The sequence below is a fragment of the Rhagoletis pomonella genome, unplaced genomic scaffold (genome assembly GCF_013731165.1).
Source record: "Rhagoletis pomonella isolate Grant_MI unplaced genomic scaffold, Rhpom_1.0 Rhpom_scaffold_00002, whole genome shotgun sequence".
NCBI classification, from domain to species: Eukaryota; Metazoa; Arthropoda; class Insecta; order Diptera; family Tephritidae; genus Rhagoletis; species Rhagoletis pomonella.
This window is the reverse complement of record NW_023458556.1, coordinates 82,622,294-82,645,987: the sequence shown is the minus strand read 5'-3', so window position 1 is coordinate 82,645,987 and position 23,694 is coordinate 82,622,294. Positions and strand designations below refer to the sequence as shown.

Below are 23,694 nucleotides of genomic sequence, written 5' to 3'. Positions count from 1 at the left end.
CGTAATACAAGATACGGCAAATGAAAGCAAATAAAATTCTCCATAAACTGTATATTAGGGTGCCCATTGAAAATGTTTTTTTTTTGGAAATTTCAAGACCATACCCCCTAATTTTATTCGATTTTAGATTTATGAGTTTTTGAATGACTATTTTTGATTCGACTTCAAAGATCGAATATGATCTGAGAAGAGGATATACAGGCCTTTCCCCTTTCCTTACGTACCGTCTTGAATATTTTGGAAATCGGATAAAATCTACTCCTCCTAAATTATAGCTAGCTTTAAGTTTTTTAGAATTACCGTGACGTTGGGGGAGCTCGTGGTTTTTGTCCGATTTCAAAAATTTTCCATATGACGTTTAAGAAGCCTAAGCTCAATGTGTATACGAAATTTGGTCGAGATCGGTCAAGCAGTTTTTGAATACGCATATATCATATAAGTAGGCGGTGCCTCCCCCATTTTCGTAAACTTTCTTGAAAAACCACTTTTTTGCTAAAGAGCGATGGTATATATCAATTTTGAATAAATATTGATAGACATATATTTTCAAGGCCGTTTTTAAGAAAATTCGCCTAAATTCGACAATTTTTATGCGATTGCAATAAATGAGGTATCGGTTCATTTGAAAATAGATTTACTTTTAGATAGTGCTCTATATTTTGAAATTGTAGAAATTATCGATGGTCAAAATTTAAAAAATTTAGACAAATATGGGAATTTTTTTAATTTACCAGATGAAAAATCCCAACAAGCCTAGTCCGACAATAGATTATTATATACCATTTTAAAGGCCTGTATATCCTCTTCTCAGATCATATTCGATCTTTGAAATCGAATCAAAAATAGTCATTGAAAAATTCATAAATATACAAAATCCTATTTTCTGACCTAAATCGACAGCGACCTCTAAATGACCTTTAAAAAATCTATAAAAATAGGTAATCACATTTCTCAGATAAACGAATAAAATTAGGGGGTGGGGTCTTGAAATTTCCAAAAAAAAACATTTTCGATGGGCACCCTACTGTATATACATTACTTTTCGATAGGCCTGGCAGTTTCTGAATTAATTAATAATTCGAGATTTTTTTTTTATGGAATAATGCAAAAAATTCAACTTAAACAGGGAACTAATTCAAAAAATAGCTGTTTCTGCGTTTTGCATTTGTGTTAAAGTTTGTTCCTTTAGAAAAAAACTAAGCTACCAATAAAGAAAATCGATGGATAAATAGAAAATAATGATTGGTCAAATGAAAATGCGCAAGGATTTTTTGTATGAAATACAGGGACGTGAACCGGTTTTGAACCGGAAACCCGCTTTTTTCTATTAATTAACTGAACCATTAACCGAACCGAGATTTTCCACAAATGTTTGATCCGAACCGAAAACCGAACCACTTTCTTTAAAGGTTTAAAGGTTCATTTCAACCAATTTTCAATAGATAAATGTACCCACTTTTTTTCTTTTTGTTAAACATGGTAATACCTACCATGTTTTTTACCATGTGACAATATCAAATGTAAAGGCAGCCCATCTCACTTGCGCGTTGTTGCACTTGACACTTGACACTTAAATTTGCGCGTTGTTTTTTTGTTTTTCGAACCGTTGAACCGAACCGAAACCCCGATTCAAAGACCAAAAAACCGCTTTGACGAAACAACCCAAAAGTGCAACAACGGGTCGAACCGCTGAACCGAACCGACCAAATTTTTCATCCGGTTCACGTCCCTGATGAAATATGAGCAGAAAAGAGTGTTACTCATACGCCACGTACACCTGAGTAGGTAGAGTGTTTGCATCGAAAACAAGAGGTGTCAGAAATGATTAATTAATTTCTGAAAAACTATCAGGGCTATCGAAAAGTAATGTATATACGGTTTATGGAGAATTTTGTTTCCGTATTACGATTTTTAAACTTAGATTAAGTAAACTGAGCTTAATTGAAATTGAACAGCTGGCTGTCATTTGATTGGCTGATCTTAGTTTAAACCAGCCAGATCAGGCGTTTAAACTAAGTTTAAACCACGGCCGTGCACTGAAAAACTGGCCCTAAGTGAAACCACTATTTTTTTAAGATGAATAACGGTAAATTGCAAATATCTCGAAAAGTTATCCATAGAAAAACAAATTATCTCGATTTTCGGAATCACCGAGCAATTCTACATAGGAATAGGATAGTGACATCCATATAACATTTTTGTTGTAAACCAGTGATATTAAAGCCAAAAATTGTACACAACCAGACTTGGTCAGGTGAGTTTTTACAAGTATTCGAAAGTTTTTAGCTACATATCAGCCTCAAAAAAAACAATGATATTGTGGTAAAATTGGGTCAGTCTAATACATATCGTCGTTTAAAGTACAAAACCGCGTATCGTGGTTCTGCAAAACCTCGTAACTGACATTTGTGCCAAAAACGATATTTGCTCATCGGAAGCTCCTAGCATCAAGCCCTCATTAATTCATACGAAAATATCGATACTTAGACACAAGAAGAAGAGATAAGTGGGGATAAAAGAGAGAACTGTTTTGAAATAAGTCAAGTTTTGCATTTTTCTGATACGCGGTTTTGTACTTTTAACGACGATATGTACATATCGTCACGAACCTTAGTACTAATTTTTCCTTTAACGCGGTGGGTTGGTACTAAAGATGTGAAAAATTGTACAATAAACAAACTATCTAACGGTACCTTTACTTGGCCATTTATGATAATAGATTTGGTCTTCATCTTCATGGTTGCAAAAATTTTTTCAAAAACTTCTTAAAAATATTGTTTATCTTGTTATTATCAACTCTCTTTATATACCACATTAACTTTTGAACACACCTGAATACCAAATTTCTAGCAATTGTAAGCGAGAGGTGCATACCTGAAGTCATTGTTCAAAATTTAAAAGCGGATCAAATCTTTTTCTGTTTGACATGTATGAGGTGAATAAAATTTCACTAGCTCATGAGCAGGGCCGAAGAACATAAGCAAGAAAAAACCCATTTTAAGCGCTTAGATAAGCACTAAAACATTGGTAAATACGCTCGCAAAACAATAAATTTTAAGTGCTGTTTAATGATTTGTTTTATTATTCAGTTTATTTCAAGGATTGAAAATTACAATGTACAATCCAGTGTTGCTTGATATTCTCAAATAATAGAGATCTGCGCTGGTCATTTCAATTTCTTTAAATATTCGTTATTCTCCATTTGAGATAAATAATTTTTAATCTCTTCAATAACACCAATGCCTTCCCGGGGAGACAAACCCTTGATTTTAAATTTGTGTACCCAAGCAGAAATGCAATTGAAGTTACGGGTTAGTAAAACTAAATCTGTTGTAAATATTTCACATGGCACACTTTGATTAAAAAAAAAAACTCAGAAAAGTTTTTGACAATTTAGATACAAAATACACGTAAATATTCTTTTTGTTCTAATGCTACTACCTGTTAGATATGCCTTGATTGAGCCAAATGTTCTTAAGCAATACGAAGTTCTTAAGAAATTTGCTACGCTTTCTACTATGGTTTGCTAAAGTTTGCTTGTGAAGAGCACAAGGCACCCACCCATGTTTTCAACAGAAATATATGCCCGCTCCATTATTTCATAAGGAAAATGTTAGACAGCAGGTCCTCCGCTAGGGCAGGCACCTTGCCGTTGGTGCGGGGACTTAGCTGAATCTCCATTCAGCTCTTATCTGGACTGGGATAAGGCAGACGCTTGCAGCTTCTGCGCTACCCTCTCTCCAGCTTAGGGCTGCTGGCGACCTCCTAATCCAGGGTGTAACGCGACACCGTGCCCATTGGACGATTTGCAGTCAGGAGGGAAAATCGGCTGAATTTTAACGGCGCCTTCTCGACACCGGGACGCCTTGGGGAGTAACAGTGGCCTCACTGCGGCAAGGGGCGCTGTTGCGGCGGACGAAGGAGATCCCCAGAAACCAAATATTTAGACCGCTACGCCTGCCAAGTCAGACATGCGGTCGTACGAAAAAGATGAAGACAACTAAAGAACAAAACAACAATAACAAAAACAGCAAGGAACCCAAAAGCAACACTAAGAAACAATAGCAACAAAAATCAGGAACGCTAATAGTAGCATACAGGCACAAGGGAAGGTACAAGAGAAGACGAAAGGCACCAAGCAAGAGGGTCGGACGAAAAGCTTCCTGGAGGGCCTCTCCGACGCTGAAGTGGCACTCTTCATAGAGCACGCGCGGGAGGACGATGAACCCTCTGCGAGCAGCGGCATCTTCCACGAGATGGTTTTGAAAGAGGATAGTGGGCATGAGACCACGAGCGAAAATGGGAGACACAGAAGGAGGTACCATAGCGAGTCCTCGCGCGGGCAAACCTGGTCCCCAAGTCAGTCCGGTTCGACGACCTCGCGCGACTTTATGAAGAAGGAGAGGGAACGCCACTTGGACAGAAGGGCAAAACTGCCAACTCTTCCACACGCAGGGAAACCCGGTTCGCTGACCGACTCCATGAGGTTGGGTCTCAGCGGCTCCGGGGCGAGGCACTATGTGAGGTATCTTGACCAGGGCAAAACTACCGAGGTAGCTAGGGCGCTGGCTCTGGCTAGATCGGCCTCACAAAGGTCGAGCAAGCGAGACCCTGATCGTGATGGCAGAACGATCGCACCCGCGGTTGAGCGGAAGAGCGGGCATCAGCAACAGGCCAGGCAGGTGGGCTCTCGCGAACAGACCGCACCCGCCGATGGGTGGAAGAGCGGGAATACCGCCGAGAGTCATAAACCCGCGCCCGCTGAGAAGCGGAGTGGCGGACAGCACCGTGCTACGGGTGGTAGGTACGATGGCGCATTGGCGCGGGGTTCAAAGTTTGGACACATCCGCTCGCTTTCTGCGAGGAGTACTTCCGTCCAGACATGCTCCTGGTTGATTGTAAGGATGAGGGTACAGTTAAATGGCTAGAGGAGGTTACACTGAAACTAGGAAGCTGGAAGGGGGGCCCTGCTGTGCGTGAAACGGGGAGATGATATCCCACCCATGCACAATATGACCATTTTTTCCGCCGGGAAGTGCTGACAAATCGTCAGACTACGCGTTGCGGCTGCTAAGGGCCCACAACGGGGGTCTCAATACCCCAGGGTGGCGCGTCAACTCGAGCAGCATAGAGGACACCGGCCTGCGTCTAAACGTGAGCATTGATGAGGACTCATTTAATAATGTCCGAAGGGCGGGGTACCAGCTGAACTACAGGTTCAGTTTTGTTACCATGCGACCCTGGTGACTGAAGCCTGCGGACGAGAAGCAGGGAGGCGAGGAAGATATGCCGGTGGATGAAAATCCGCCGGCTCAAGCAACCTCACAGGCAACCACATCAAGCAACGGAGTGGGCGCAGTCCTATGAGGCGACACCTCTCGCCCAACCTTCCGACGAACCAGGCGCAAATTAGCGAGATCCAGACTCTCTTACACAAGGGCAAGTTCCCTCTACGCAGGAGCTGCTCGAGGGTATAGACCTGCTTGAGCACGACAGGAGAATCGAGAGCGACCTAATGCTCTCGAACCTGAATGAGAAATTATGAGGAACCCACGCCCTTGACAGTAGCCCAGATCTATCCACACCACGCGGTTTAGGCCTCGGCTGTAATTTCGAGTAGGTTTTCTACGGACGATCTGGGCATAGTACTGATTCAGGAGCCGTGGACATACAGGGGCCAGGTAAGGGATCTCAAATGAACACACAGTAATGTAATATGGGACCTCTCTGTTGAGAGACCCAGAGCATGCGTAATGGTCAGAAATGATATTGACTTCTTCTGCATTACAGAGTTTTTAAGCCAGGGCCTAGTTGCAGTTCCATCGACGCTTTGGGTGGATGGAAGACCCAGGGACAGCATTCCCCCCCGCAGAGGTACAAGACCTGGTGGCGCATTACAGAAGAGCTCGACTTCCTCTGATCCTCGGTTCCGATGCGATTGCCCACCACGTTGTGTGGGGCGGCACCGACATCAACAAACGTGGTGAGTTCTTTCTTGAGTATATTATAAGTGAAGATCTCAATATAAACAATTTCGGGCATTGTCCAACATATGTCACTAGAGCCAGGCAGGAAGTCCTTGACCTGACTCTCAGTAACGATCGGGGTAATAATCTGTCTGGACAATGGTGGGTGTCTTCGGAACCTTCCTTGCCCGACCACAGCATTATCCGGTTCCTGCTGGGAGTGCAGGCCAGAGCAGAGACTCCAAGGAGAAACCCCAGAAACACTAATTGGGAAAATTATAGGAAACTACTAGATTTCAACCTACCCGGGTTAGAGAGGAATGCTGTATGGGATTAGAGCATAAAGTTAATCGGCTAACGGATATAATGACTGATGGCATTAACTATAGCTGCCCCGAGACCTAACCAAGAGGGAAAGGGAAAACAGTGTGGTGGTCTCGGGAAGTCTCATCCCTTCGGAGAGACACGCGCAGGCTGTTCAATAAGGCTAAGCGCACGGGATACTGGGCAGAGTATGCGGCTAGTCTAACAAAATACAGCAAAGAGATTAGGAAGGCGAAGAGGGAAAATTTCAAAACTTCTTTGAAGGCATCTCGAATACCCGGCCGCCGCGAGGTTACATAATGCTATAAGGAACAATAGAATCGCCTAAAAAGCAGATGGCAGCTACACCAGGGAGGAAAGGGCAACCGCCTTGATACTAGCATACTTCCCGGAGGCCTCTAACCTGACGGAGGAGCTGGAGGCCCATCGAAATAGGCCGCGACCATCTGATTGGAGACTGGCGAGGACCATATTCACTAAGATTTCATTCATATGGGCGATGGGCTCATTTGATCGCTACAAGGCTCCAGGGGTAGATGGCATCCGGCCGGTGATGTTACAGCAGGGCAGTGAGAGTGTAATACTGGATCTTGTGGCCATAATGAAAATCAGTTTGCGGAAGTATGTCCCACAGTTGTGGCGGAGGGCGCGAGTAATCTTTATCCCAAAAGTGGGTAAAGGAGACTACTCGCTAGCGAAGTCATTTAGACCAATAAGCTTAACCTCCTTTTCGTTAAAAGCTATGGAGAATATAATAAACAATCGCATTAGATCCACCATTCTAAGGAATACACCCCTGCACACCTGTCAGCGTGCATACTGGGCTGGAAGGTCCACGGACACATCCCTGTATCATCTGACGACCGAGATTCAGGGGCCCCTTAAATGCGTTGAATCAGTGCCCTGCGCCTTTCGCGATATAGAAGGAGCGCTTGACAATACGTCACACTCTGGAGTGCGCAGGGCACTACCGAGGAGAAACGTGCAGACAGCGATCTGCAATTGGGTGGATGCACTCCTGCGTAAAAGGATTGCTAAACCGAGGTAGGCGACAGCGTGGTACAACTTATCTTATCACCCCTTCTGTGGAGCTTAGTGGTGGATGAACTCCTTCAACTTCTCTCCGACAATGGTATCCGCTCCCAAAGGTTATGCGGTTGATATAGTGGTAATTGCCAGGGGGAAGTTTGAGAGCACCCTCTGTGACATCATTCAAAGAGGCTTAAGATTGCCGAAGGGATGGTGCGACAAGTTAGGGCTTATCATGAATCCTGCCAAAACCACCATCATTCCTTTAACTAGGAAAAGAGCCCTTTCGGGAATGAGGGACATAACCTTGGAGGGGGCCGTAGTCAGCGTCGCCTGCGAAGTGAAGTATCTGGGACTAATCCCAGACACCAAACAACTATGCAAGCAACATGTGGACGCGATCACCTCCAAGGCCCCGAAAGCTTTAACGGTGCGTAAGCGTCTGGCGGAGAAATCCTGGGGTTGTACGCCCAGGATCCTAACCTATGGGGCGGTAGCTTGGACTCAAGAGTCTAGCCACGGTGAGACAGTCGCTCACCAAGCTACAACGTCTGGCATGTGTATGCATAACAGAAGTAGTCCTTGAACTTGAGCCTCTTCATATAACCATAGAGCAGGCAGCCAAAAGAACTCTGCTTAACATTGCGAGAGAGGGATTAGGAAAAGGTAAAGTCATCTCCTCTAGGAGTATGGAGAAGCTAGGGCCCTCGCTCCCACCAGCCCTGTTACCTAGAGATGACTTAGGCAAGACCATAGTTTTTGAGAAGAGATTCAAAATAGAGCTTTGCAGTAAAGCAACCTGGAGTGTCCCCGATTTCGAGGCACTACGTCACGGTTGCACTCCGCACTGCTACACGGATGGCTCGAAGACCACAGAAGGAATAGGTGCTGGAATTGTCGGACCCAGGGCCTGGATCTCAGTTCCTATGGGTATCCGAGCATCTTTCAAGCAAAAATTTACGCCATATAGCTATGTGAGGATACAGTCATGTGTAGAGAGTATTGAAACGAGAGAATCGTAATCCTAAGTGAGAGCCAGGCAGCGCTCAGGGCCCTCATATCCCAAAAAGTCAAATCGTCGCTGGTCCTGGAGTGCATTGAGAAGCTTAACTCCCTGGGTAGACACAATAACATCAAGTTAGCGTAGGTACCTGGTCGCAAGGGAGCCTGGTCGAGGCGGCAGCCATTACTCAGGTTAGCCCTGAGCCCTTCTAGGAGTGGGTCCCAGCACTCTAAAAGAGGATCTTAGGACAGAGAGGATCACTGTGAGGGATCAAAACTGGCAAAGTTCGTCAGGAATGCGTCAGAAAAAGAGTCTACTGGGAAGTTATAAGAGGAGGAGATTCAAAGGTTAATTGATCTGCCAAAAGGCCAGGTTGGGGATATGGTCGAGCGAGCTTTGTCGGTTTTACGACTCTACCAGCTAGACACCTCTACACATCCGTGATGTGATGCAGTCTGCAGAAGACGTGAGAGAAGTGGCCACAGCTTAGGCACATTCACTCCCTATCCCCTAAGGAACTGTGGAATTTTCTCAGGGATTTAGGTGTACAGGAGGTATTGTGAAGAGTAGAGGGCACAATAGACCACTAGGTAGCGGCGCAAACCTCATTTAATTATCTATCTATCTATCTATCAGGATCTAGCAGGGAGTAAATATCAGATGTCAAAACTTCGTGGCAATATAGCAATTTATTTCTTTACCGTTTGCTTAAAAGGTCCGTACTTAGCTTTATACATTGAAATAAGAAAAATAAGCATGGTTCTTAAAATTAAGCTTGGAAGCCCTGTATAAACATAATAAGCAATTCCAAGCAAAAGCTTAAACTTTTCGGCCCTGCTCATGAGGCTAGTGAAATTTTTTACAAATACATACATAGAAAATTTAACTTTAATTTAATTGCAAAGATTGTTGATGTTTATAATTCTTCTGCCCCAAATTTAAGCAAAAACTATGCAATTTTATGAAATGGAGATTCTGGTGCCAAAATTAAAAAGTATTACATTATAATACATATTTCTTGTAAATACAGTTCTTTAATATTTCAAAAGCTTTCATTCATTGAAATTAAATTGATAAAAAGCTCTTCTTAAAATATTCATTCGCTTTAATTTATAATATTCTATTCTGCGGTTGTCAAAAATTTACTGCTGTCAAAAAAAGATTTCATTTCACACAGCAGATTGGCAAAACTGTCTCACCATAGTAAAAGTATTATTCACCAGCTTTGTGAAATAAATAACGGCAAAGCACTAATTTAAAGAATTGTTTCCAAAATTGCGCTTGGAAATAGGTTATTGTAAACTTGCCTTTTTAGTTTAAAAAAACTTCACTGGAATTATTTAATTGTGAGCTTAGCTACGTATATCTACTTAAATATGGGGATAGGAACGACCACATATTGGAGTTGAAATTATATAAGCATTTCAGGCTGACGTCAGGCTTAACCAGGGTTGCCAGGTGTCCTGTTTTTGACCGGTCAGTCCGGATTTTAGTCTGCTCGTCCGGGAGACAATAAACAAAAACGGACTGTGAAGTGTGTGATCTGTTTAAACACACACATACACGGCCCTCCACCGCCTCGCCCTCCTCATCTGGCAACCCTGGTATTAACGTGCTAATGGGCAGTGTTTCAGTGCAAGTTTAAACTTATATCACTTAAACTGGTAATGATTTCAAATTGGCCGGGATGGGAGGTATCGGAAAGGTCCGTAAAACTTTTCGGGACGGGACGGGACCAAACTCCTTTCCAGACACTCCCGATAAAGCCCCAACCTCCGCAAGTTCAGAAAATCTTCCTTAAGAACGATATATGTAATATTCGCTTTTTTATGTTTTATTGAGACGAAAAACGAACAGCAAAGCTAAACAAAATAATCGGAATATGCCAGATCTTCATTTTTTTTATTATTTAAAATTCATTTGAAGGACGCGTGAATTTTTTTTATTGATAGATTTCGGGACCCGGGGACCCGCGGTACAACTCTGAAAAACGTCGGGACGAAAACCTGGCCGTTACGAAAGCAACAGTTCATTTTTACCAATAAGTTCTACACGTACATACAGCGATTTTTTCAGTGCCAATGAAGACAAGGCCTAGGTCCAAACTTATGTACCGCAATGTGTTTGACCATGGATGTACGCAGTTGCGGGTTTAATTCTAATAGAAAATTTATGATTTTGCAAAAAAAAATTAAGATGAATATACTTAATATTTCAATATTTTCTACTTTGCACTTGTAATTTAGGTTTGTGTATGCTTAGCCTTCACAGAAACATTTGATCGATTTGCAGAATACCATCGGAGACTATTGTTTAAATAAAAAATAATGTAAAATTACGATTTTCGGTGTAAAGACGAAGTTGCATTTTAAAATTTGTATGCAATTAAACAGAAAAATTAATGACTAAAATTGTTATAAATTTTTTAATAACTATGTATATTTTAACATTTCTAATAAAATGTATCTACTTTAGAAATAATCTCGCCTTCCCGTCTCCTCCCTCTAAATTGTGCTCTGCGTACACCCATGTGTTTGACCCGTTTTTTATGATTGGGAACTGCTTTATTGCCTGAATAGCATAAATTATCGGAAATTTTAAATTGTGAGTTCTACTTAAATGGCAAAAATAAATAAATTACTATTCATTACGGTAGATCAATTATACTAATATTGCGCAATTTGTTCTGTATCCATTGTCATAGATGTTATTATGCTTGCAATTTGTTTCTGTGTGTTTTTATGTGTAAGTACATATGTACATGCATATACATATACATATATATGTATATACGTGTGTAGATATGTATGTATGTGCATAGGCATATGTACATATTGCAATTAAGTCACGTCTTCGATATATATATCGTCGTTTAAAGTACAAAACCGCGTATCAACAAAATGCAAAACAGCGTATCAAGATAATGCAAAACAGCGGTGAGGTTGCATAAATTATTTTCTAGAGAGTAAAAACACTCATATTTCAAAATGATTCTCTTTTTCATAAAGGAATCACATTTCTGGCTAGTGTATGTCAGGACGAATGGATAAAGCTTGAGCCAAGAGCTTGTGTGAGCAAATCCAATTTTTGGCAAAAAATGTCAGTTACGCGGTTTTGCAGAACGACGATACATAGTTTTGTACTTTAAACGACGATATGTATGTACATATCTATACATATACCTACGTATACCCATTCACATACATATGTAGTATGTATTAATATATTTATGTTAGTAGCTCCATAATAATTTTGGTTAATAGGCTAGTTCATTCATTATACATTATTCTGTCTATTCACTAAAAATAAATATAGGGGCCAGCTTTTTAATATTTATGCATATGGATGTATTTATGTAGGTAGTTATATACAGAGGCTGGTTGATGTGCGTCCAATATGTGTGTTTGTGTTAGCGGGTAACTGTTGCTGATGGATAAAGGGGAGCCAAAAATGGCTTGAAGGAAAGCGTGTAATTTTTATGCCTTTGCATTCAACCATTTAACCATCTCAACAAATCTCACGTGTTGTTGAACAGCAGCGCCTCTATGCTAAATGGATTGTTCCGCCGGATACTAATCGGGGATGTTTGTTGTTGATTGGTATTGTGATTATGACGATGAATTTGATTATGTTGATTTTGGTGGTGCTGGGTTTGATATTCATGGGCGGGTGTATTGGAATTCGATAGATTCAAGCGCAGATTGGTAATAGCGGTATTTGCTGTAGGAAAAATGAATGGCTTTCCACAGCCATCTGTAGGATTGCTATCATCTTCGGTGTTGCGATCTCCGTTGGACACTGGACTTTCAATACCATTGGGACTACTAGTTGGTGAGAAGCTGCCTGGGGCCATACTACTCGCTCTAGGACTACGGAAGGAGGAATCGTCAGGGTCGTCGTCACTATCCGTACCCCCTACTACATCGATTTGTATGCCGTCGTCCTCAAGATCTGAGTCAGAAAAAGTGCCATTAGCCTTATGTTGTGATATGTATTCGGCCTTGAGTGCCTCTAGGTCGACAGTGATGCCTTTGGCTTGCAATTTCCTCGCTTGTCGATCAATAGCTTTCGCCAATTTCTTTCTTCGTCGTGCCCTAGTGAAAGAATGAAGCATGTGTATTTTTCATCATTAGTATTTTTTAAATCTATCTGCTTGAATGAAATACAGTAAATGCAAAAATATCAATGCGACAAATTTTAAATATTACAGGAGAAGCAAACAACTTTTTAAATTTACATCTGAAATGCTTACAGAGCTGTTTTAAATATAGTATATAAGTATTTACTTATAAAGCTCGTATTTTTCAAACTAAGGCTTTGATTTCGGTATAACGGAGTATCTGAAAGCCAACTAACGCAATATTCAAACCCGGAATTTTACTTATTATTTAAACTTGTTAGATTCTAAGTCTAAACTAATTATTAGGTAAATTGATTATGCTCCAAGTCTGAACTACTTCTTACGAAACACAAGATGATAAGTCGAAATTGAATTGAATGAATCGAGGAAATCCTGTAAAATAAGACCGAATTCTAAACTCCAGATGTCGTTTAATTTATTTCAGGTAATTATTTAAGTTTAAGTTTATTGTATTTGGTGTAAACAATTGTAATAGAATAGAAACATCTTTTTTAGAAATACAATTAAGTTTATATTTTGGTAAAATACACATTATATTTATATTGACCATTATTCACCTTTCTTTGGCTTTCAATTCACTGGGCGGAATAGGTTCCCCGGAGCAGGTTTGAGGTTGGGCATTATGTGCAGGTCGTCCAGGGCCTTTTTTGGTGTGTTCACGTTTTCGCACTTTTGCTCTTCGATTCTGGAACCATACCTATCTGGAACAAAGCGTTTCATTTCAGAAATTTCAAACATTTACTTTGGTGAATGAAATTAGCTTATTAATAATTAGTCCGGTCAAAATAGACATTTAAGTTTATACACGGATAGAAGTTTTTACATAAAGTTGTATAAATGTTTTCTTGGTCGCGATATAGTAAATAATTCATTAAAACAGTTTACTGAAAATACGAAAACGGGCTTCCTGTTTACAAACAACAACTAAATATTAAAAAAAAACTATTAGAAAAAATATTATATTAAATAAGAAAGCATTTTCTCAAATTTACTAAATTTAGGAAAATAACTTTTCTTATGCTAAGAAAACGATTTTCCAATCTACTTAAAATTTGAAAACAAAAACAAAGCACAACGGAAAATAAATTAGAAAATACTTTCTTTCTCCGAGAACGTGTGGAAGGCACCTAAGAAACTTATACAAATACATATTTACAAACACCAGCCACGACTTCCTCAGAATTGAACCCACCAGAAAATTTTTGTTGCCGGAATATTCTTTTTTAATATTTCATTTGTTTTTGAACACAAACTTATAATTTGTAAACGAAATTTACTATTTTCGTCGCTATGGGGCTTCCTATTTTTGCAACCCTGTCTTTGGCATAAATAGGATGTTTTCGGAGAATCATGTTGACGCGGAGTTCAACACTTTGGGAATTTTGAAAACATATTCCAAAAATGGCATAAAAGAAATAATTTTGCCGATTTCTCACTACGGCAATAAATCGGCGTGTCGCCAATTTGTTGCCATTGGGTAGGTACAGAATGCGCAGCAGTTGAGTGCAACCGTTGCTAAAAAGATCAGTTATCATAATGCGTCTTCTGAACGGCTTGATACATAAGCTGTCAAATTCAACAACACACAAAATGTTGTCTCAAATGATCAGGAAAATATTACGATAATCTAACGCGCAACTGTTCAGTTGATCAGAAGTACAAAACAACGCGTTCAGAAGGTGCAATCGCAACAGTTGCTGAGCGGTTGCGCCTTCCGAACGTGCCAATTGATGATTGTTGCCTATTTCTCATGTTTTGTATGGTGAGAACTGTAAATAAACAAGAAAATGCTTTCTTAAAGGAAGTCAGAAATTTCTTATTTATTCTCTAAGAAACGTATATGTACATTTGGCAATATCATATTTGTATGTACATATGAACATAAAGCGACTTCTGCCTTTGAACTGTCAAAGCCAAAACTAAAACGCAGTCAATTGCTTTCCTGGCAAATGTCGGTTCTGGCGTCGCGTGAAGATTACCGCTTCTGATTCCGAGATCGTAGGTTCGCTTGGATGTGGCTAGAGGAAGGTGAGTTAATTATTTTAATTCAAATAAGTATAAATTGCAAAATGAGATTTTTTTCTTTTTAAAATACAATTTAAAAATAACAATACAAAAATCAAAAATTTTAAAAAAATCCCTTCTCTAGGACTCGAACCTTCAATCTCTAGACTGGCACTCCAGAGCTTTGCTCTGTCGGCCATTGCGACATTGATTTGAACAAACGTTTTCTTATTTATTTTAGTATATGTATGTCAAGACTATCTGCCAGTTTCACGAAAACAATTTTAAGTGAAAAAATGAATCATTCGCATAGAGCTGAAAATTGATACACGTCTTAGCTACACTATTGCAAATAAAATATCAAAAATGCCCACTGATCCCAAAAAAAAATTATTCAAGGTAAGAGGTCTGAAACACAGGTTTCTCGCTATTTTCTCATATGCGGTAAGTGTTGTCGTAAAAAATAGAAAAACGAAAGAAACGAAACAAAAATTGCTATAATACTTTTTCCCTACGAACTTCCATTACCGAGTTATCGCGATTTCAAAAGTTGAAAAAGTCATTTTTTGCATGCTATGCACACTATAATTAACATTTATAAGCATATACAATAGGGCGGGTCGAAAATCTAATTTTTCTCAAATCCCTTGGTAATAGTGAAAATATATTGTATCATGAAGTCAACAACAAGCCTTAGAAATATTAGTCTTTCATTTTAATTGTAACAGCCCGCGCATCGACCGCCAAGTGACCCACAGCACACTAGTCGAATAAGACCAATGCTTGTTAAAAATACTGGGTTTAGCCAAAACTTTTGGTGCATATTATTAGATAATGAATCCTTTAACGCAAAAGATAAAGTCAAGTATCATTTCGCGTAGCCGTTTATCTTATCGTTAATCTCAAACTCATCTATTTTCAAGAAAATTTTAATTGTTCTCTTGATAATTGCGGTGGCCTATAGTCAAAAGATGTAAAGAACAGCATTAATATTGCTGGCGTGCATTTAGATCGCTAGTTCCCAATATTCGAATCCTTTTTTAATATTAGCTATAGTTTGCGATTTTTTGCAAATTTAGGAACAATTTCGGTAGCTCTAATAGAATTTTGTTTATGCAAATTAGTATGGAAACACTGAACAGGCACAACTTCTAGACACACTAATTGGTTTACTTATGTTTATGCATACAATATAAAAATTGCAAATATAAGAAAATGATAAAAAAATTTGTTCAAGATTTTTTTTTATTTTAAAATAATTTGTTTATAATCTGAACTATTTTAGTCATATTATTATCAAAAATCAGTAACATTAAGTCTCGCCTTCAATTTGTTAATTATTACGCACCGATCGAGTAACACTTACCAAAGTTATATCGAAAAGCTTAAGTGGATTTCCAGTTTTTTTCTAAAAAAATTTCTCTTCAATTGTATAAATAACCTTTAAATAAAAGAACCGGATTACAGAAAACTGTGCCAGCGAGTGACTTTTTTCGTTCAAGCTGAATGCAAAGCAATATCGTCCAATTGGAGAGTCCTCAAACGGATTTCTCAGGATATGTTGAAAACTATTGCATTTACCTACAGACACTTTTTCACATAATGGAATCAACTAAAATATTTATGTATATCTAAACACTTATTGCACGTCCCCTACTTTCATATAACGGCAAATTTAGAAACAGCGAAAAATGTGCTTCTGCGGCGACTAATGAAACCATTCCGCACCAGTTTTCAAGACTGCAAAAATGGACTTAAAATAGGCGTTTCTCAACCTAATTGTAATGTATGTAAATACTTATATGTTTGAAACTACTATTAACTTGTCGAACGATTCCTAATCTTTGACAATACATTCATTCACCACGATCTTGAAAACTGACCAAATCGGCGTGACCAAGTCCATGGTCATTTTAATATTATATAAACATTAAAAGGTTTGAAATAAATCTCGTTCAACTTTTTTGTATTTTTCACTTGGTTGCTGAAGTAATGAAGAATTGAAAATTCATATGAGAAAATCATAGTTTTCTTATTTTTGATTTTAATATCTTAAAATCGTGTAGACTTATTGAAAAATGATAAATGAACGTGAGGTTCTAAATTTAATAGCCCTTAATTTGATATATCGTCCTGTTTATAACAATAACGCATTCCATAGATATTACAAGCCAAAGTTTCATTTTCGAAATTCATACACTTTGATTCAATTGCGAGGGCTAAAGATAAGTTTTAAATTAATCTTTCGTAGCCAATAACAATTGGCTGAGACCTAAGACATCATAATATTACTATTACAATGCGGTCAAATGACTTTTATTTTCCCCCATACAAAATCGACCCAGCCTAATATACAATTTTACAAGAAAGCCAATAATTAATTTTTAGTTTTTAAATTTTTAATGCCTTTAATTTTTCCCACCATGCAAAAATGTTCTAGATTTTTTGTAGAAAAGTACTTATTGAGTTTATTGCCATACCTTTACCAAATATTACGCAATCCTTTTGAAAAGGGACTGAGTGAAAATCTCTCAGTGGGCCACCCAAAATTGGACGGTCAAGATTTATTCGCACAAATCTCTTTATTCGGTTTACAACCATAAAAAAAATATAATGAGAGCAATTTTGCAAAATTCGAAGTTTTACAAGAGTTATTGTTATCCACTGATTCATAGCATGTATCTTGCTGATTTTTCCACGATAATAGTTAATTAGACACGCTTTAGCCTGGTTGTTTCAATTTTCAAATAATTACACAGGTTTACAAAAAAAAAAAAGCTTATGCATATTAAACCAAACCTATATATCCCTATGTTATTCGACACGCTGAATGCAAATCCGAAGTTCGTTAGTCTCCACCACGTCAGGTTCGTGGTCAGTTGAAGGTCAAGTAGGGAAAAATTCATTGAACAAACCTGAATATTCACATGGTGACAGGTAATAAGATCAACGGAAATAAGGTCAGTTGACTTTATTTCCCACCCTGGTGCGAAATAAAGTCAATTGACATTATTACCTTTTTAAAAACGAAATAAAATCCATTTTCTCTTTCAAACATTAAATTTGCTTAACTTCGCGGCGGCCCGCGTCAGCGCGCCACACCGCGCGCGCCGCGCTCGCGCTCGCGCCCCGTGTATCCCCGCACGACCGGCGCGCACACCACGTCACGCTACGCCGCGGCCCCCCCGGCCCCCGCTTCCTCGTCTCCCGCCGTGCTGTATCGCAGGTAGATTTATTTTTTGTATACGTTGAAATAAAATTTTTTATATATTTTAAACATCGAGGGCTTATATTCAATAATACCCTCTATCTGCACACTTTTCACAAGGATGAGATTCTGATATAAAAATCTACCTAAGCTTTAACTGTCATCAGTGATATTAATGCTACCGTATATAATGACAGGTAATAAGTCCCAGATGGTTTCTAAAATCACAAATTAGTTTTTGTGCAAATTGCAGATAGAATTCAAGCTCTCGATATTTCACATTTTTATATTTTATATTATTAGAAGCAGGGATGCCAACTTGGCTCAAACCTTGCCATTTGTCCCTATTTTACTTCAAATGGCACTTAATTTTTCAATTTGGCACAAAGTGCCAAAATGGCACAACTTACATTTCAATATTTTTTGTGAAATCCTTTTCGTACACTTCTTTTTCTTAACTAAAATTTTCTAATTTATAAAGGTTATTCAACTGGTTTATCTTATTTTATCATTGAACTTTTGTTTGGAAAATGTAGCTTTATTTTATTGCTAAATGTGAATGATTAAAAGGAATGACACCTTTTTTGGCACTTTTATTTTTCTATTTGGCACATTTCATAACTAAAGATAGTTGGCAGCCCTGATTGGAAGATTTCTGCTGTGTTTTGGGGCAACAACTTGTCTGCAGTAAAAAAGCATATACTTTGTGTTTGAAAAGTGTGTGAAAACCAATCAATTAACTTATATGATCTCGGTTCTGATATTAAATAATCAATAATTGTTTATACCCGCATTTTGGCACATTGGCTCGTTGAATGTGCCATCTAATAAATAGTGCCGTGATTCTCCTTAGCTGCTTTTAAATGATGTCGTCACAAATTGCTGGTGGAGACATGAATACAGTGTAAGAAAATTCTTTTTCTATAATTGTTTCCTTATAGAAAGGTTGGTTTCTTTTCCACCTTAGACATTCCGAATTCGTTCAAAATATGCTAATTTAGAACACAGAATTCTTTCAGTGTTCCTCCGGGGTTTTTGGACATGGACTGTTTCATCAAGTTAATAGTGTTCGCTTTATTTTTGTGGAAACGAAACATGTTTTGCAAGTTATGGATCATTTCTACACTCTTTCTTCAAATATTTCTCGTATTCCAGCTGTGTGCAGGTGTTTAGTTTTTCGCATCGTGTTTTTACATATTCGTAATTTGAATTTATTTAATAAAATCAATTGGTGGTAGTTCATGATTGTGTGTGGATTAATATCACAACACTGAGGATTTGGCAATAACCTTTTTCATCTATTTAAAAACAACACTTACGGGGCAACAATATAACGGTAGCGACATTTTTTTCAAAATTTTCTTTTTGAAACAGAAATGCATCTAGATGCTCTAGGAATATTTCTGCATCAAAAAAAAATCTCTTTAAACCATATATACATTACTTTCCGATAGGACTGATAGTTTCTGACAAACTAATTAATCATTCCACTTTTTTTATGTTTTGATGAAAAAATTAAAAAAATCAAACTTTAACAGAAGAAAAATTAAAAAAAAACAGGTTCTGTGCCAAATTTTTGCATTTGTGCTAAAGCCTTTTCTGTTACAAAAAAAAATAAGTTACTGATGAAGAAAATCAATGGATAAATAAGAAATAATAAGTGGTCAAATGAAAATGCGTAAAGATTTTTTGTATGAAATATGAGCAGAAAAGCGTGTTACTTAGGTGTACGAGGCGTATGAGTAACTTTCTTTCCTGCTCATTTTTCATACAAAAAATCTTTGCGTATTTTCATTATTTCTTATTTATCCATCGATTTTCTTCATTAGTAATTTGGTTTTTTGTTTGTTTGTAACAGAACAGGGTTTAGCACATATGCAAAAATTTGGCACAGAACCTGTTATTTTTTAAATTTTTCTTATGTTAAAGTTAGATTTTTTTTAACATTTTTTCATTAAAAAATACAAAAAGGTGGAATGATTAATTAATTTTTCAGAAACTATAAGCCCTATCGGTAAGTGGTGTGTATATGGTATATGGAGAATTTCATTAGCTTTCATTTTCCTGAATAACGGTAAATTGAAAATATCTCGAGAACGTATCCATAGAAAAAAAAATTAACTCGATTTTCGGAATCACCGAGCAATTCTACATAGGAAAATTTTTGCTGTAAACCAGTGAAACTAGTAAAAATTCAGAGTTTCGTCTTTTCTACAGAAACTTTTCGTTCTGGACCACAACAGGGGTTTTGCGAATATTCGCATTCGCATTCGCAACCGCGGAGCTTCTGCATTAATTTTAACACAAAACAAAATGACAAATTGCAGCCAATATTTTTTGCCTGTGATCGTGTTACCCGGGCGCCGCACTTAGGAGTATTTGTGTAACAAAACTGGTCAAATGTCATATATAGATATCACCTTTGATAAAAGTGTCTTTAAACATATTATTTCTTAAGCTATATAACCGAGCTATCAGTGGGCAGTCGTACAAGTTTTCACATTGTCCTTTTAATATTTTTTTTTTTGTTTTCTGCGCTTTAAATACCCGCATTGGTTTCTTTTTTTATTATCACTTTTTTGGACCAATGTTAAAAATGCTACTAGACATAAAAGAAGAAAGTGTGCATTTTAAACCAAATTTTCGTGATTTGCTTTTGATGTTACATACATATAAATATTTGTTTCAACCATTTCAAATGGGGCTCTTTGGGGAATTTATTTTTGGCAAACATTTCAAAAACAGTAATTTTGTTTACTTGTAGGGCAATTTTTTTTCTTATGGATATCCATTGGATCCTTGGCTAAAAACTTCTGAGGTAAAACTCTCCCCTTACGTCTTCGTGATTTGCTATTTAAAGTCAGAGAGTACGCTCCTTCAACAGGGATTTCCAGCAGAATTGGTCAACGTTCGACTATAAAGAGAATCGATGCTCAAATAATTGAAAAGCTATAGGTCTGACCTTTAATTAGGTAAGAATTACGTAACTATCTGAGACCTTCACCATCCGTTATTCCAATAATTCAAACGCTTATAAAAAATAACAATATTCTGATCCAATTCAGCTGGCAGCCACGACTTCGAAAACAGAATTTTGTTCCAAATTTTCATTGCTGGAAAATAATGTTGTTGTTGTTGTTGTAGCGGCACTACTAAGCCCCGCCTGTTTCGGGTCAACTTTTAATCATTATCGTCAAGCTCAACTAACGGTAGGCCCAGGAAACGAGCTGTTTCGATGGGGTCGGACCAAAGGGAGAGGGGTGTTAGTTGAGTCGGATTGAGCTGGCATGTGAAGAGGTGGTTGGTGTCGTGGGGGGAGTCTCCACTTGCCGGGCACTCATTTGGGATGTTTGGGTCGAGTCTGGACAGGTAGCTGTTTAGGCGGCTACAATATCCAGACTGTAACTGAGCCAGGGTAACGCGGGTCTCTCTAGGTAGTTGAAGCTCCGTCTCTTCCACAGGTGGTGATTGGGCTCCGATAACGACATTCCTAGGCCGGGAGTCGAGGTAGGTGGAGACTATGAATGTCGTTAATCGCTTGTCTGTACGTCATTGGGTCCAGTGGTTGGTCTGTGTGGGTCTGGACTGCGTCCTTGTACACGAATAGGTGCCCCCTGACGTGCCTGGGCGGAGGCTCCTCCTCCAGCAGTGGTCTGTTGGGGTGTTCGCTTCTGTGACACCCCACCAGAAACTGCTTACAGAGCATTTTGTTGTGTTCCCTTACGGGGAGCACTTGGGCTTCGCTGTATAGGTGGTGCTCAGGCGTCATCAGAAGGCACCCAGTCGCTGTCCGGAGTGCGGCGTTCTGACAAGTCTGTAGCTTCGTCCACTGCGTCCAACTAGTCCCCGGCGACCAAACTGGCGCTGCATAATTTAGAACCGGCCGGCCAATTGCCTTGTATGTTGCCAGCAACGTTTCTTTGTCTTTGCCCCAAGTGCTGCCGGCGAGCGACTTGAGGACCTTGTTGCGGCTCTGTACTTTGTTGACAACTGCGGTTGTGTGCGCGGAGAAGGGGAGCAGGCTATCAAAGGTAACCCCTAAAATTTTTGGGTTGTTCACCGTCGGTATAGGTGTGCCGTCGACGTGAATGCCTAATTCTAGCCTGACCTCCTTCGTCCAGGTGGTGAAGAGGGTCGCCGTTGATTTCGTTGGGGAGAGGGTTAGGCTCCTTGCAGTGAAGAAGCGAGAAAGGCTGGAGAGATAGCCGTTTACTTTTGAGCAGAGGTCATCAATTCCATTCCCAGACGCCAAAATGGAACAATCATCAGCGTACGAGATCAGGGAAACTCCTTCAGGAGGCTGGGGAGTTTCGAGATGTAGAAGTTAAAAAGTAAGGGGGAGAGAACACCACCTTGTGGAACCCCTTGTTTTATTCTTCTTGGTTTCGAGGTTTGATCTCTGAAGATTACTGATGATTGTCGACCACTCATATAATTCGCCGACCATCGCTTCAGTCCCTGTGGGAGAGAGGAGGCCTCAATGTCTTCTAGCAGCGTGGAATGGCAGACGGTGTCAAACGCCTTTGACAAGTCCAACGCTACTAGGACAGTTCTCTCACAGGGGCGGTTACGATTTAGGCCACGAGTTATCTGGGTGTTTATGGCGTTAAGTGCTGTTGTTGTGCCGTGCACTTTACGGAAGCCATGCTGATGTTTCGCTGGGGTTAGGTGGCAGGTGAAGTATGGGAGCAGCAGGGCCTCAAGTGTCTTCGCGACCGGGGAAAGGTGCGTTATCGGGCGATAGGAGTCTCCTCTGTTGGCGGGCTTCCCCGGTTTCAGCAGTGGGACCACTCTCCCTGATTTCCACACATCAGGAATGATGAGAGTGGTCATAGACAAATTGAGGACCTCCGTGACGTATGCTACTCCCACAGGCCCCAAATGTTTCAACATCAGCATACAGATTCCGTCGGGTCCAATGGCTTTGGAGGCTTTCGCCTTCCCGATGACCCCCTTCACTTCACCGCTGGTGAAAGCAAATGGTGCACTGTTTTTGGGCAGTTTGTGCAGCCTCCTGGTCACTCGACGTTTGGCCTTGTCTACCGAAGGATGCAGTGTGAATTGCCTACTAAAATAGTTCGCGCATTTCTTCGGGTCCGACGAAGCGTGACCTTCGAATGAGGTTTCCACTCTGTCATCACGCTTCGTCGGGTTGGACAAGGACCTCACGGTTGACCAGAGCTTACTCACACCAGAGGTGAAGTTACAGGCCTTCAAGTGCTCTTCCCACTTTTTCCGCTTATGTTGATTTACCAGTTGCCGAATCTCCAAATTAAGGTCCCTCAAGCGAGGGTCCCCGGGGTCGACCTGGCGTAGGTGGTCACGCTCATTTGCTAGTACAGCTGCTTCAGCCGGCAAATTTGGGATACGTCCGGACGGTATGAAGCGAGCTGCTGCGGCAGTGACTACCCTGCGGAACTGGCGTTCGACAGCATGTACGTCTGTGGGTGTGGGGAAGGCGGCGAAGCTGCTCTCGGTAACTTCCGCGAAGCCGTTCCAATCAGCTTTGTTGAAGTTGGTGTAGGTTCGGTGATCCGCGTGAGCAAAGTCGGTGGGCTTATTGATCGAGATGATTATGGGCAGATGGTCTGATGCTAACGTTAGCATAGGTCGCCATGATATGCTATTTATCAGACCAGCGCTAGCAATTGTTAGGTATGGCGAGCTGCTGCAGCTGCCCACAATCCTGGTGGGGGCGTCGTCGTTCATGGTGCAGAATGTCGAATCGTCTATCTGCTCAGCCAAAATGTTTCCCCTCCGATCATTGGCCAGGTTTGAATGCCAAAGATCGTGGTGCGCATTGAAGTCACCTACTACCAATCGGTTTTCGCCTCTGAGTAGCGCACCTATGTCAGGGAGATATCCAGCCGGGCAGCAGGTGACAGGGGGTATGTACACGTTAAATATTTCGAGCTCGACATCGACCCAAGGGACACTACCCTAGAATGTCAGGGCATAGCTGTCCGGTCAGGCGATGTCGAGCTCGAAATATTTAACGTGTACATACCCCCTGTCACCT

The 23,694-nt window shown here is 39.9% G+C and overlaps 1 protein-coding gene across 1 annotated transcript in view; it reads right to left on the bottom strand.

Annotated features, from left to right (window-relative positions):
- Positions 1-11,496: 11,496 nt before the first annotated feature.
- The window catches only part of LOC118734124 (homeobox protein unc-4-like), a gene marked incomplete at its 5' end in the record, with an annotated part of 37,084 nt that continues 24,886 nt past the window's right edge, over positions 11,497-23,694 (bottom strand). The window contains 2 exon segments of the mRNA XM_036463835.1: positions 11,497-12,416; positions 13,021-13,160. Coding sequence (XP_036319728.1) covers positions 11,840-12,416; positions 13,021-13,160 — 717 coding nt within the window.